At 47.8% G+C, this 12502-nt stretch overlaps 1 protein-coding gene across 1 annotated transcript in view; it reads left to right on the top strand.

Moving 5' to 3' along the window:
- LRRC7 (leucine rich repeat containing 7) overlaps positions 1–12502 on the top strand; it is a 360178-nt gene that overhangs the window by 167139 nt on the left and 180537 nt on the right. Inside the window, exon 7 of the mRNA XM_044674756.1 lies at positions 4266–4329. Coding sequence (XP_044530691.1) covers positions 4266–4329 — 64 coding nt within the window. The remainder of the gene's footprint in view (positions 1–4265; positions 4330–12502) is intronic.

Raw genomic sequence — 12502 nt, 5'->3', positions numbered from 1 at the left:
GCGAGACGAAGGAGGAGGAGGAGGAGGAGGAGGAGGAGGAAGGGAGAGAGAGGGAGAAGTCTTCATTTCAAAAAGTAGTCCCTGATTTATTTCTGTCATGTTATCGTGAAAGCAAAATCAGATTCCTTTTAACTTTATTTTCCTCATCTGTAGAATAAAGCAGTCGGGCTATATTTCTAAGGTCCTTTCTAGGTCTAAAATACTTGTTTATCTACTGCTATTTTTCCCCCAAAGAAAGGTTGGTATTATAGTCAGGAAGAGCTAGATTAGGTGTTACTCTAGTTCGTAGCTCTCTAAATCTAGAACTGGAAGGAATCCCAGAGGCCATCTCACAGTCAATTAACAAACATTTATGAAGAGCCTAGTGGGTGCTGAGTGCTGGGGAGACAAAAATGAAGCAGCCCCTCCTCTCGAGGAATTCGAACTCAATGTGGAGAAACAACTGGTATCTAGAACAAAAATGAATAATAACAGTTAAATTAGTGTGGCACTCTGAGGGCTACAAAATGCTTTGCACAAAGTATCTTATTTGATACATATAAGGAAATTGAGCCTGAGAAAAGCGCAGTGTCGTACCGGCCAGTGAGGCAGCATCCCTAGCAGAGCTTGAGCAGGGGTCTTTCTGATGGCAGATACAGTGTGTTGGCTCCCACTCTGCCCAGCTGCCTCAAATGTGGGAGGGTCTCTGAGTATATGTAAATGGATATATTGAACAATAGCTGGGGGACTCTGAACTAATCACTTGACCTCTGTGTGCCTCAGTTTCCTCCTAGGTAAAATGGGAATACTAATAATACCTACCTCCTAGGGACATTATGAGGATCAAGTGAGATGATGTTTGTAAAGCAATTATCACTGTGCCTGACACAGAGTAGGTGCTTTATACATGCTCATTTCCTTCCTTCCTTCCTTCTGTGTGTGCTCTGACCACTTGGCTTCCTGGGAAGTGGCCCTTCCCACAAGTTTCCCTAAAATAAAGGTACACTGTTAGAGGAGTTAAAGGTCCTGAGTTCAAATCTTACCCATAATGCTTAAGTCAGCTGAACTCTCTGGGTCTCAGCTTCCTCCTCAATGAACTAAGGGGGAGAAAGGTAGCCTTCAGGACTCACGTCAAGGCTCAGAGGGCAAACCCATTAGGAATCCATGTGGTCCAGCCCAGGACACGATGGCCTCTCATGCCTCTCATGCCGTAGAACTGCTGCTGACCATCCTCTGGGGATGGCATCCAGCCGATCTACTCTGAGCCCTCCGTCTTTGCTGGTTAGCACAGCTCTGCTCTCCATCCCTCCATGGCTGCTGGGCAAGGATGCCCTGGGCCTCGGCTACTCAAGCTGTGCTCTGCTACCACCTGCTGGGCTTTAGCTGGCAAACAGCCACTCCCTACTACCAAGTGTGACTAGAAAGGAGGGAGAGCTCCAGCTCCTCTCCTCCTTATCAGAGGGCTGCCAGGCAGGCAGAGGCCACCAGTGCAGCACAGAAGAGCCCAAGCTAAAACTGCCCATTAGTTCAGCTGCCTGAGCTGGCGCGGGTGCGATGCCCACGGTCCTTAGCGAGGATCGGACTTAGAATCGCCAAACTCTTCCAGCCCAGATTGCCAACCTTCTCCCTAAACCTATCCGGAGGGACTCTGCTCTAGAAAATCCACCGGAGGCGTGCGGAGAGTGGGGTCAAGCTCACCCTCTACATCCTGCCGCCGCCCCTAAAAAAGAGCCCCAGAACGGCATGCGGAGGAAGCCAAGTGTCCAAACCACAGCCGGACCAAGGAGCCACCATGGCCCTCCTCCTCCCCTGCCTCTCTCGTGTGTCTCTCCCGCCTCTCCACACTAACCTGCTCCTTAAGCCCTACATTGACGGCTTCTCGCCTGCCATCAGTGTCACTGGTGGGTGTTACTGGTCTGGGCTTGAGGTTTCAAGAGGAAAAGGAACTCGTGATGAGAAAAGGCCTCTTTGGGAGTAAATGTGCTGTTTCCAAAGTCAACCGAGATTCAGCTTTTCAGCATTAAAGCCAGAAGGGAAAAGGGCCACGTGGGGTCATGAGGAGCCGTCTATCCCAGCATGACTAGCAGCAAGGAGACGCTTAGCTCCCTGCTCTCTATCCATGCTGGGTCTTAAGTACCCGAGTCTCTGTCTGTCTGTCTCTCTGTCTCTCTTTCCACACATAAACATATACATGTATGTATACATGTGTGTTTCCAAACATATTTACACACACATACAAATAAATTATCTACATGAAGTCTTGGGTGGGATTCAAAGCCTGAGTCCTCCTCCTCTTCCTCAGTCCCAAGCCTTTCTTCAGCCTTCCCCTTTACAGCTAACATGCCCCAAAGAGAAAATAATAATAATAATGCTTGTCCTCCATGTCTCCAGGAACTACAGCCATTCTCTCATGATCAGCATTCATTGAGCTCCCATAACCACCAAAGATGCAATCAGTAGACATTTATTGTTGTTCATCCTTTGCTTTTGAAGAGAGCAGCCGCATCGCGGGGTGATGTCTTGATTTGCATGTGAATTGGGCTTAAGGGAGACAGAGTCCAACAAAGTCACCAACCTCATTCCGTCTTCCACAATCATCCAAGTCCGGTGGCAAGACAAAAGTCAGGGAGCCTGGGGATGGCCAGGGATGCTGCCAACAACCTTGGTCTCTGATGCCTGCCTCAGTGCTCCACGGCACCTGCTTTAGCTGCCTGAATAGCAGTTGGAGGGAGCAGCTGCCCTAAAGAAAGTTTCCAGCTCGTTTTAGGAAGTGAAACATATTCAAACGAAGGGTAGCTAGGCGGCACCGTGGATAGAGACGCGAACTGGAAGTCAAGAGGACCTCAGCTTCTCTCCGGCCCCAATCAGCTTCTGCATCTATAAAAGCGGAATAGTCATGGCACCCACCTACCAGAGTGGTCATGAGAACAAAATAAGACAAAAATTTCAAAGCACTTTGCAATGTCCCATATTATTGCAGGCTGTTTATTATTAATAGAAGTCTTTAAGCGATAAATATCAAGGGCGGGGGGGGGCACCAAAAGAAATAGAAAATCTCAGAGGAGAGAAGGAGGGAGGGAGGGAAGGAGAGAGAAAGAAAAGAAGGAAGGAGCAAGGGAGGGAGGAAGGAAGGGAGGAAGGAAGGACGGACTTAATAAGTGCCTATTATGTATAAGCACTTTAAACCTGGTGGGGAAGATTCTATGATTATCCTCTTTTTTTTTTTAAAACAATTTACACTTTTGAAAACTGAGGCCAAGGTTAAGTGACTTGCCCAGGGCCACTCAGCTAATGTCTTAGAGCCTATCAGAACTCCTAGTGTTCTGAGCACAATGGCTCCCTCAAACTCAGAAGTTACTTAAGCTCTCCATGTCTCAAGGCAGTTCTCTAAGTAAGACTGAAAGAGTTTACAACAGGCACCATGGAACTCCCTCTACTGACAAATCATGCCTGGAGCCCCTTCCTCCAGAAAGGATCCTATGATAGGCAGGATCAGGCCAGGCAAAGGGAAGGCAGGAGGGCATATGAGACACCTCTAATGTGATTTTGCCATACCAGAAAATGTCTGAGTTGGGAAGAAAGTGAGATCTTATGGAAAAGAGGCGGGTGATGAGAGGAGGCTAAGTTGTAGGGGGCCTTGAATGTCAGGCTCTGGAGCTGGGGCTCTCTCCTGTAGGCGATGGAGACTAGTAAGGACTTTTGAGCACTAAAATCCCACCTTCTATAGAAAGCCTTCCTCCACCCCTCTTCACCCGGTGCTTTCCCTCTTTGATGTATCTCCTCGTTCTCCTGCATGGACATGGCTTGCTTTGTATAAGTTTCTCTGCCAGTCGTCGCCTCCATAAAATCACAAAATCGTTAGCTGTTCAAGGGACTGTTTTTGTATCCCCAGCACTTGGCACAGTGCCCAGCACATAGTAGGTGTTTAATAAATGTTGAATGGAGAGAGAGAGAGAGAGAGAGGAGGCCGTTCCTACCAATGCATGTCAGCTCCTCTCTACCACTAGCCCCTGGAGCATCCGGTGGCTGTCCAGGCTCTCCCAGCCTGTGTGGGGCAGGGGTGGCCCCAGAGCCTGCATCCTCCTGGCTTCCGGGGCAGGCAGCCTCTCTCCACCGGCTGGGCACGCTGTTTGAGGCTCTGGGAGCCTAGTGAAAGTCTGTGCATGTGGTTGACTCCCCTCTTCACCATGACTGGTGTAAGAAGACAACCAGGAAAGCCTTGCTTGAAGCCCAGTCTCTGGCGCTGCCTCACACTTGCTCTTCTCTTTTTTCTTCCCCTCTCACAGGTCAATGCACAAACTGGCCCAGCTGGAAAGACTTGACCTGGGCAATAACGAGTTCAGCGAGCTGGTAAGAAGCACCATCTCGAAATGTTATTCGTTCGATGAACACGACTGTTTCGTTTGCTCTCTGGGTTTGAAGAGCACTGAGTGATGGGAGGCTCTGCTGAAGTCACTTCAGTAAACAGGCCAATGGCAATGATGAGACTATTTGTCACTCGGCCTGGCTGGGGAGGGGCAAGCGGAGGGGGGGAGTGAGGACTCTGGAAGGTGTTGATTTAGTCATTCAAATTCATTACTTGTTCCCAAGCCCTCCCCGAGAGTCCTTCCCCCACCCCCAAATGGCAAATGTTTTGGGTTCAAATCCCAGATCCAGGCCCCATCACTGAGAAGTTACCTCTAGGAACCTTTGCTCCCTCAGTTTCCTGATCTTTAAAATGGGGATAATGAAACTGTCTTACTTATCCCCCAAGCTTGTCAACTGAGGTCCAATCGAGAAAGCGAATCAACAAGCATTGGAAAGCATGTTGTACCTTTAAGCCCTAAAGAGCTGTGTGGGCAGGCAGTTACTGGAGTAATTCAGGCAGTCAGTACACATTTATTAAGCACCTATTGTGTGCCAGGCAGTTAATCACTACCTCTGTGATGAACTTGGGCAAATCATTGAACCAGTTTCCCCTTCTGGAAAATAGGAATAGTAATGTCAGCCTCCTTCACAGGGTGAGAGAGTGGCTTAAAACAGAAGGTGTCTGTGAAGAGGTTTGCAACTTTAACAGCCCTTTATGGCCACTGCTGGCAGAGAAAGTGGAAGAAGAGCCAGGAAAACCTGGATTCCGTTCTTGCCATGGACACACACTGACTGTGTGACTCTGGACCAGTCCCTTGACTTTTCAGGCATTTCTCAATGATTACAGGTCAGTCAGTCAGCTGATCATCATTGCCAAGCAGTGGGGCTTCCAAGGAAGACCAAAACAGTCCCTGGCCTCAAAGAGCTCACTCTCTAATGGAGGAAACAGCATGCCGACAAATATATCCAAGCCAGCTATGTACAGGGTACAGAGGCGAGGCACTAGGATGAAGAGAGATTGAGAAAGACACCTCTTAGCTGTGCCTTGAAGAAAGCTGGGGAATGGAGAAGCCAAGTGAGCAGGGAGAGCGTCCCCAGAATGAGGGCCAGCCAGAGAAAATGGCCTGTTCAGTGTTGCCAGATTGAAAGGGGCGGAGGGAGACTGGCAAGGTTGGGGAGGGGGCTGGGCTAGGAAGAGCTTTGAACCCGGAGCCGAGGGCAGAGGATTTTGTAATTGATCCTGGAGGTGATAAGGAGCCCCTGAAACATCCTAAGTAGAGCCGTGGCATGGCCAGACCCATACTTTAGGGAAATTCCGAGTTCTGGCCCCTTCCCTCCATTATCCTCCACAGAGCTTGTGTTAGTCTAGCATATTGGTTTGCAAGCTGTGCCCATTTAGGCGGCGAGCTCCCTCAGGGCAGGGATCATCTTCTGCCTCTTCTGGAATCCCCAGGGCTTAGCCCAGTGCCCGGCACACAGTAGGAGCTTCCTTGGGGTTTCCCGACTCATCCTGATTGCTTGATTCCTTGGGAGTCAGGTCGATGCCATTCCTTCCATCCCCGACTCCCTGGGATGCTGCTCTCTAGAAGATGGGAATGGAGGGAATTCGAGGAGAGAGACCTGGAGAAGGGGTCCCCACCCAGGGGAGGGGAGGCTGCCCCCCAGGCTTCTCCCTCTTGTCACCATCTCCTCTGAATGAGCAGACTCTGGCAGCAGACTCAGTATTGATCCTAAGACAGAAGCCATGAGAGGTCATCAAAGTGTCCACCTTTGTATTACATATGGGAGACCTAAAGCCCAGAGTCACGAGCCTAGTCACCCGGCTCCGTGTGACCTTTCCGAGCCTCAGTCTCCTCATCTGTAAAATGAGAGAGTAGGACTCGATGACCATTAAGGTCTCTTTTGAACCCATCGTCCTCTGCCCTCCCGGACCCTTAAACATCCTGCTTGAATGGCATCCTAAGAGATGCCGCAAAGTCCGGCTGTCCATCCCCTTGTTGGACACGGCATCCTGGAGCTTGGACTAAATGATCTCTGAGCTTGATCCTGCCATTCTCTTGGCCCATTTCCTCAACCCTTCATTCCGGAGGCTCCTTCCTCTCTCCGTTGTCTCCACTTTCTCCTCGCTTGAATTTACTTGTTTGTATGTTCTTTTCCTCATTGGCCCATAAGATGCTTCCGACCTCAGCCCTTAGCACAGTGCCTGGCACATAGTAGGTGTTTAATAAATGCTTATTGACTCACTGACTGACTAACTCCAGACTTCAAAGGAGTCAGCCCTGAAACTGTCTCTAAGGAAAAACTTCCCATCAAAGGGAGACTGGAGTAGAACAGGCAGCCCTGGCAGGCAGTGGGGCTCCCTCTTCCTAAAGGCTTTCACCCAAAGGCCAGCATGGTTGCCCAGCTCCGGGATCTGGGGTTCTCTGGATTTCTCCTTCTTCCTGAGAAGCTCCTGGAGGACCCTGGTTGTTCCACTTTTCATAGGTGTCTACAGTGCCCAGGGCAAGCACTGTGCCTCCTGCAGAGTGGACTCTCAATAGATGCTGGTGGACCCAGCTGTGTGACCCTGGGCAAGTCACTTGACCCCCATTGCCTACCCATACCACTCTTCTGCCTTGGAGCCAATACACAGATGGAAGGTCAGGGTTATTAAAAAAAAAAAAAGATGCTGGTGGAATTGAATGGAATCCAGTGATTCAGTCATTCTGCCCTGGAGCCTGCCCTCTCCTTAGAAGCTTAGAGGCTGAGGTGGTGCCTGGGGTTGTGCCTCCCTCTGATGCAGAGAGCAGCCCGCCTGCCTCATCCCAAGCTACTTGGCCTGGACTGCCAGGGAGAGATCTCCATCTCCCAAGGCATCCATCATGACGACATCTCAGAGACTTGCTATGGAAACCCATCTGTGGCCCAGAATCCCCTCTAGAACATCCCTGATGATCATCTCCCAGCCTCTGCTTAAAGATCTTCAGTGGAGGGGAACCTCCTGAGATAACCCAGTCTTCTTCTGGCCAGCTCTCGTTCTTAGGACTCCCTTTTTCTGGTGTCGGGGCTAATTCTCCCTCTCCAGCATTTCCACTGTTTTCCTGGTTCTGCCTTCCTAGGCCACCCAGAACCAATCTGATCCTTCTTCCACACTTCCGTCCTTCAAATACTTAAAGAGAGCTATCGAGTCCCCCTCTCGGTGTAGTATCTTCTTAAGCTGAGTATCATCACCTCCTTAAACCAGTCCTCAGCTGGCGTCAGCTCCACCCCTTCACCATTCTCTTCTCTCCTCTGGGTGCTCTCCAGGCTCTCCAGGTGCCCCCTAATTTGTGGCGTCCAGCACTAAACCACAGGAAGGAATCCCCACGAGGTCTCTCGATGTGAATGTGGTGCATCTCTCAGAGCAGGCGACGTCACCTGCGTGGGGGTAGGTTGGGTTGAGCCGAGTTAAGCTCCCACATCAGACTGGGGCCTCTCCTTGAGTTTGGCGACCACCTTCACCCCACAGGCTCTTTCAGAGGGACTGTCTCTCCCACTTCTGGTCTTCATATAACGTAGGGTTGATTTGGGGAAGCAGAGTGAACAATTTCATCTTTCCCATAAAGTCCTAGAACCACGGCAATGCGAACTTGGAGAGACTCAGAGAGCAGTTAGGGAAAGCCATGTGTGAAAGCAGCATTTCCTCTACGCTCCCCAGGAATTCGCCATCCAGCCTAGGACCGGAGATCACTGAGAAAGGGGCAGCCACCGCCCCTGCAGCCAACTCATTCCATTTGGAAAACTCCAGCCATCAACAATTTTTCCTGATAGTAAATCTCAGTTGGCTTCCTTTATGGCTCCTTATACTTTGTTACCCAAGTGTAAGACTTTACGGCATTTCATCTTCTTGGAGTTAGTCTAATGCTCTAGTCTGGCAAGATTCTTCTGGGGCCTGACTCTGTCATTCAGGGCTTTGTGTCATCTGCAAATCTGGTTAGGGTGTCATCTATGCCTTTCACTGAGTCAGTGATATGAATGTTAAATAGCAAATTGATTTCCACTAATTAGCCTTGGCCCAGGCTTCTCCAAATAGCATCCCATTACCGATTCCTTCTGGCCTCACCGTTCACTAAAACTCTTCCATGATTTTGCCCATGAATGACTTTCTAACTGCAGCCTCCATCTGCTGCCATCTTGGGAGCCATGTGGTCCCCTCCTCTCCTGGGGCTAGGCCGTCCCTGATGTCCGTGGCTCCCTGGAGGGGCCATGTGGTTCTGTGTCTGTGCAAGCTCCCCTCCGGGGACTGCCAATCTGGACGTGCCGACTGACTTGTCCTCACTTCTCCGAGCTCGGCTTCTGGCTGCCTGCCCGCTCGTCCCCCTTTTCCTCTTTTTCTTCTCAAGGTCAACAACAAGGACGTAGCTCAGACGGACAATGAGCCGTGCCTCCATCAGTCATTCTTAATGGGATGGTTGGGAAACAACCTGTAGCCAGGCCAAGACAAGTTCTCTGCTCAGCAAGAAGACAAGCAGACCGGAACAAAGTCGGCGCGGCATCCTTGGAAAGCTTTGCTCAACAAGGGATTGTCCTGAGTTAGGAGACTCTCATAAGAGCACCTGACTCCCTTCCTATACTTGGAGTAATTTTTTAAAGATTGAGTAGAGGTCCTTACATTTATCTCTATATTTTAAACTGTTGCCTGGAGCCCACCGTTCCTACCTATTGAGCCACTTGGGGATGGCAAATCTTCATCTGACTATTTTAGCCATCCCACTCGGATTTGTGGGAGCTAAAATGGTAGGAAGCACGCCAGCGCCTGCATCTGTAAGTGCAAGAACTGGCTTGTTTGTATTTTTCTAACAATCATTATTTTCAATAGAATTCGTTTCCTTTATGATTCTCTGGCTTTTTCTAAATCATCTAAACCAGGGGTTCCCAACCTTTTATGGCCTGCCACCCCTTTTCCAGAAAAGATATTACTCAGCCCCCTGAAAATGAATTTTTTAAAAATTTTAATAGCAATTAATAGGAAAGCTAAATGCCCCTGTGGCCATTACTGCCTCCCTGGATCACTGAAGCACCCACCAGGGGGCAGTGGCGCCCACTTTGGGAATCACTGGACTTAAACATGAATCTGAGAAAGGGTGCAGAGGCTTCACCAGACGACCCGAGGGGGACCATGACAGAAGAAAAAAAAAGGTTAGGAATCCTTGAGAAAACATCATTTAAAATATTGAATGGCCGAGTCCAAAGCTCCAACCCTGCACTTGAGGTCTTCTTTCTGGGAGCACTGATACATGATTGACCCCTCTTTGAATCTAGTCAGCCTACCAGTTCCTATTCCACCTATGTTATAACCTGATCCTTCTCTTTCTGACTTTCCCTAAGACTTTTTCATTGGGTCAAAGAACTAAAGTTTGGGAAAGGACCCCAGAAGCCATGAAGTCCAGATCCCTCATTTTACAATTAAGAAGACTTGGGGGGGGGGGGTGAATTGCTCAGGTTCATATGGATAAATAAAGTAAACTTCTAAAGCAGGATTTGAACCCAAGAGCCCTGCCTGCAGAAACAGGATTCTTTTCACTGCTGGGAAAAAGTCCCATGTCTTACAAACTGCAAGAGTAAACTTGGCATTCCTCATAGTCTACTGGGCTAGTAACTGTCAAAACAGAAATGAGTTTCGTCTGCCATGACGTGGTCTTAATAAACCTGTAATAGCTCTTAGTGCTCACCTCTTCTCCTTACCAGTGTTCACAAACTGTCCTTTTATTCATCCATTCCTGAATTTCCCAGGGCACAATAACAAATTCACTAAAGATCGGGTCAAGTCAAGTCAACAAATAGGAAAACCTAAGCTCAAAACTGGCCTCAAAAATTTACTTGTTATGTGGCCCCGGGCTGATCCCTTGAGCTCTGTTTGCCTCAGTTTCCTCAATTGTAAAAGAGGGATGATAACAATAGCACTTATCTCACAGAGTTGTCATAAGGATCAAATGAAATAACATTTGTAAAATCACTTAACAGCGCTCGGCACGTATTAAGTTATATAAATAACTATTCCCTTCCTCTTCCCTTCCCTAAGTGGAGCCGAGTTAGATTTAAGACGCCCGGAAAGGGGGGAAAAGGGCCACATTACAAAGCGCTTTAAAAGCCAAACAGGATTTTATCATTATTCGGAGCATGCTCTTTCTTTTCCAAAAATATGAAGATGAAGTTCGCCGCCACTTCTCTCTTTCTGATTCCTCTGACTCCTCCAAGGTCACTCACTAACTGGGCGATGAGCCACTCTCACAAGTCCTTTTGGTACCTTAAATCATTCTCTGATTGTCTTCCTCTACACAACAACCCCAAATTAAATAGAGTCAAACAACAGCTATTGACTGAATGCCCGTTGTGGGCTATTATCGACTCTGCAATAATTCAAAATGGAAAAAAAAAATGTGTCTGGCCATTGACTGCACCTGGCATTTACCTTTGGCAATATTGAATATTTAATGAACTCCTCCTTTGCTTCTGTGTTCTCTGCCAAGGAGATATTCTGATTTGTGCTGATAACAGGAGAGATTCTACAAAGGTTTTGGGCAAAAACGAGAGCCTGAATCTTAGCTCTAAGAACTATGTCAGGAAAATGTGTCCAAAGAGAAAAGACAGAGCCAGGGAACAGGGGACTAAATGATGCTCCATAGGACTTTGGTTTTTCTTTTATAAGAGGTTGGGCGGGTGGGGAAGAAGAGATTCAAGGGTTCAACTTGACAAGATTACAGGGCAGACCCATCCAAGGGTCACTCCCTTCAGAACATGGACATGCTTACTGTTCCCTGGCTTATTAGACCCAAGAACCCAAGCTGACCCACTGACTCAGACTCATGGAGATGATCCTCATCAGAGGAGCTGCCTCCTTCTCCAGGGCATATCAACTTTACCTGTGAAGCCAATTTGGTTTTTCCTTCAAGTTCAGCTCAAATTTATCTTGATTAATTTGTGTCTCCTAGAAACTAGTGATCTAGAGAGCCAATCCCGTGGCATGGGTAGAGGGTTGAACTTCAGGGCAAGAGGACCTACAGATGGATGTGCATGGCTTTATCAGATACCTGCCAATCCTCTCAGAGCCTCAGTCTCCCCAATTATAAAGCACAACTCTTTGAGACTTATTTACGATGACCAAATAACTGAGTCTTTTCTCACCTGTTGTTAAGTACAGCACAAAATAAAATCAATTCTCATTAGAAGCTTATGAGTTTATTTGATTTGCTGACATGGCTGTCATGCAGCCAGCCTCTTGGGGTTACCTGACTGGACTCCAGAGCAAAAACTAGATTCACAGAGAGCTTTCGAACTCAAAGGTCATGTGATCTCTTTGTATACCAACAGACCTAATTATCTTAGTTTTTCTTGGGACGCGTTCCAGAGGAATCTGGAACTTCCTGTGTGGAAACTATATTTACTAATGAAAATCCTAAATAACTGCTAAGTAACTTAGAATCTTACATAAGTACTTGGGACCTGAAGAGCTTCAGAAAATGATTGAGGGTTACTTTATCTCCTAAGCAGAAGAGGCAGGACTTGATTTCATGGTCTTTCTAAGTCCAAGGCTATCACCTTATAGCCACTAGGCAGCACTAGCTCCCAAGATGAACTATAGAAAAATGAAGGATCTCCAAAAAGTCTTATATGTAACCCTCTAGTGAAAGAGGTTCTTAGCCTCAGCCCACTGAGAAGCAATGTGATGTGACAGATAAAACATTAGACTTGTGGCTAAGAGAAACTGGGTTCAAATTTTGCCTTAGATGCTTGTAAGTTGTGCTACCTGAGACAAGTCACTCTCAGCCTCAGTTTCCACATGTGAAAAATTGGGGGAGGAGGAAACACTGGACTTGGAAGCCTCTAAGGGCCCTTCCAATTTTCAATCTCTGATCTTTCTCCTATGACCCTTTCCCCAAATAGCCCATTTCATTTATCACAGAAATTCAGCACCACCTATTGGATGTAATAGTAAACCAAACCAATCTATTAAGATCAGTGATTTCATCCATGGATAGGATGACCAACCCCTCTCTTCCTTAGTAGACTTTCTTCATGAGTTGCCATGGCCAAAAAATCATAACCTGATGGTCAGCACTGGCTTTGAGCAACAGACACAGTTTTATTACCAAATGTGCACTTGAAGCTTTTTCAGCATAGGTTGATTCCACAAGAAGAAATAAGAGTAAGAGTTTAG

Source organism: Gracilinanus agilis, chromosome 4 (genome assembly GCF_016433145.1).
Source record: "Gracilinanus agilis isolate LMUSP501 chromosome 4, AgileGrace, whole genome shotgun sequence".
In the NCBI taxonomy this organism is placed as follows: Eukaryota; Metazoa; Chordata; class Mammalia; order Didelphimorphia; family Didelphidae; genus Gracilinanus; species Gracilinanus agilis.
Note: the sequence above shows the minus strand (reverse complement) of the source record. Positions and strands in the feature narration are given on the sequence as shown.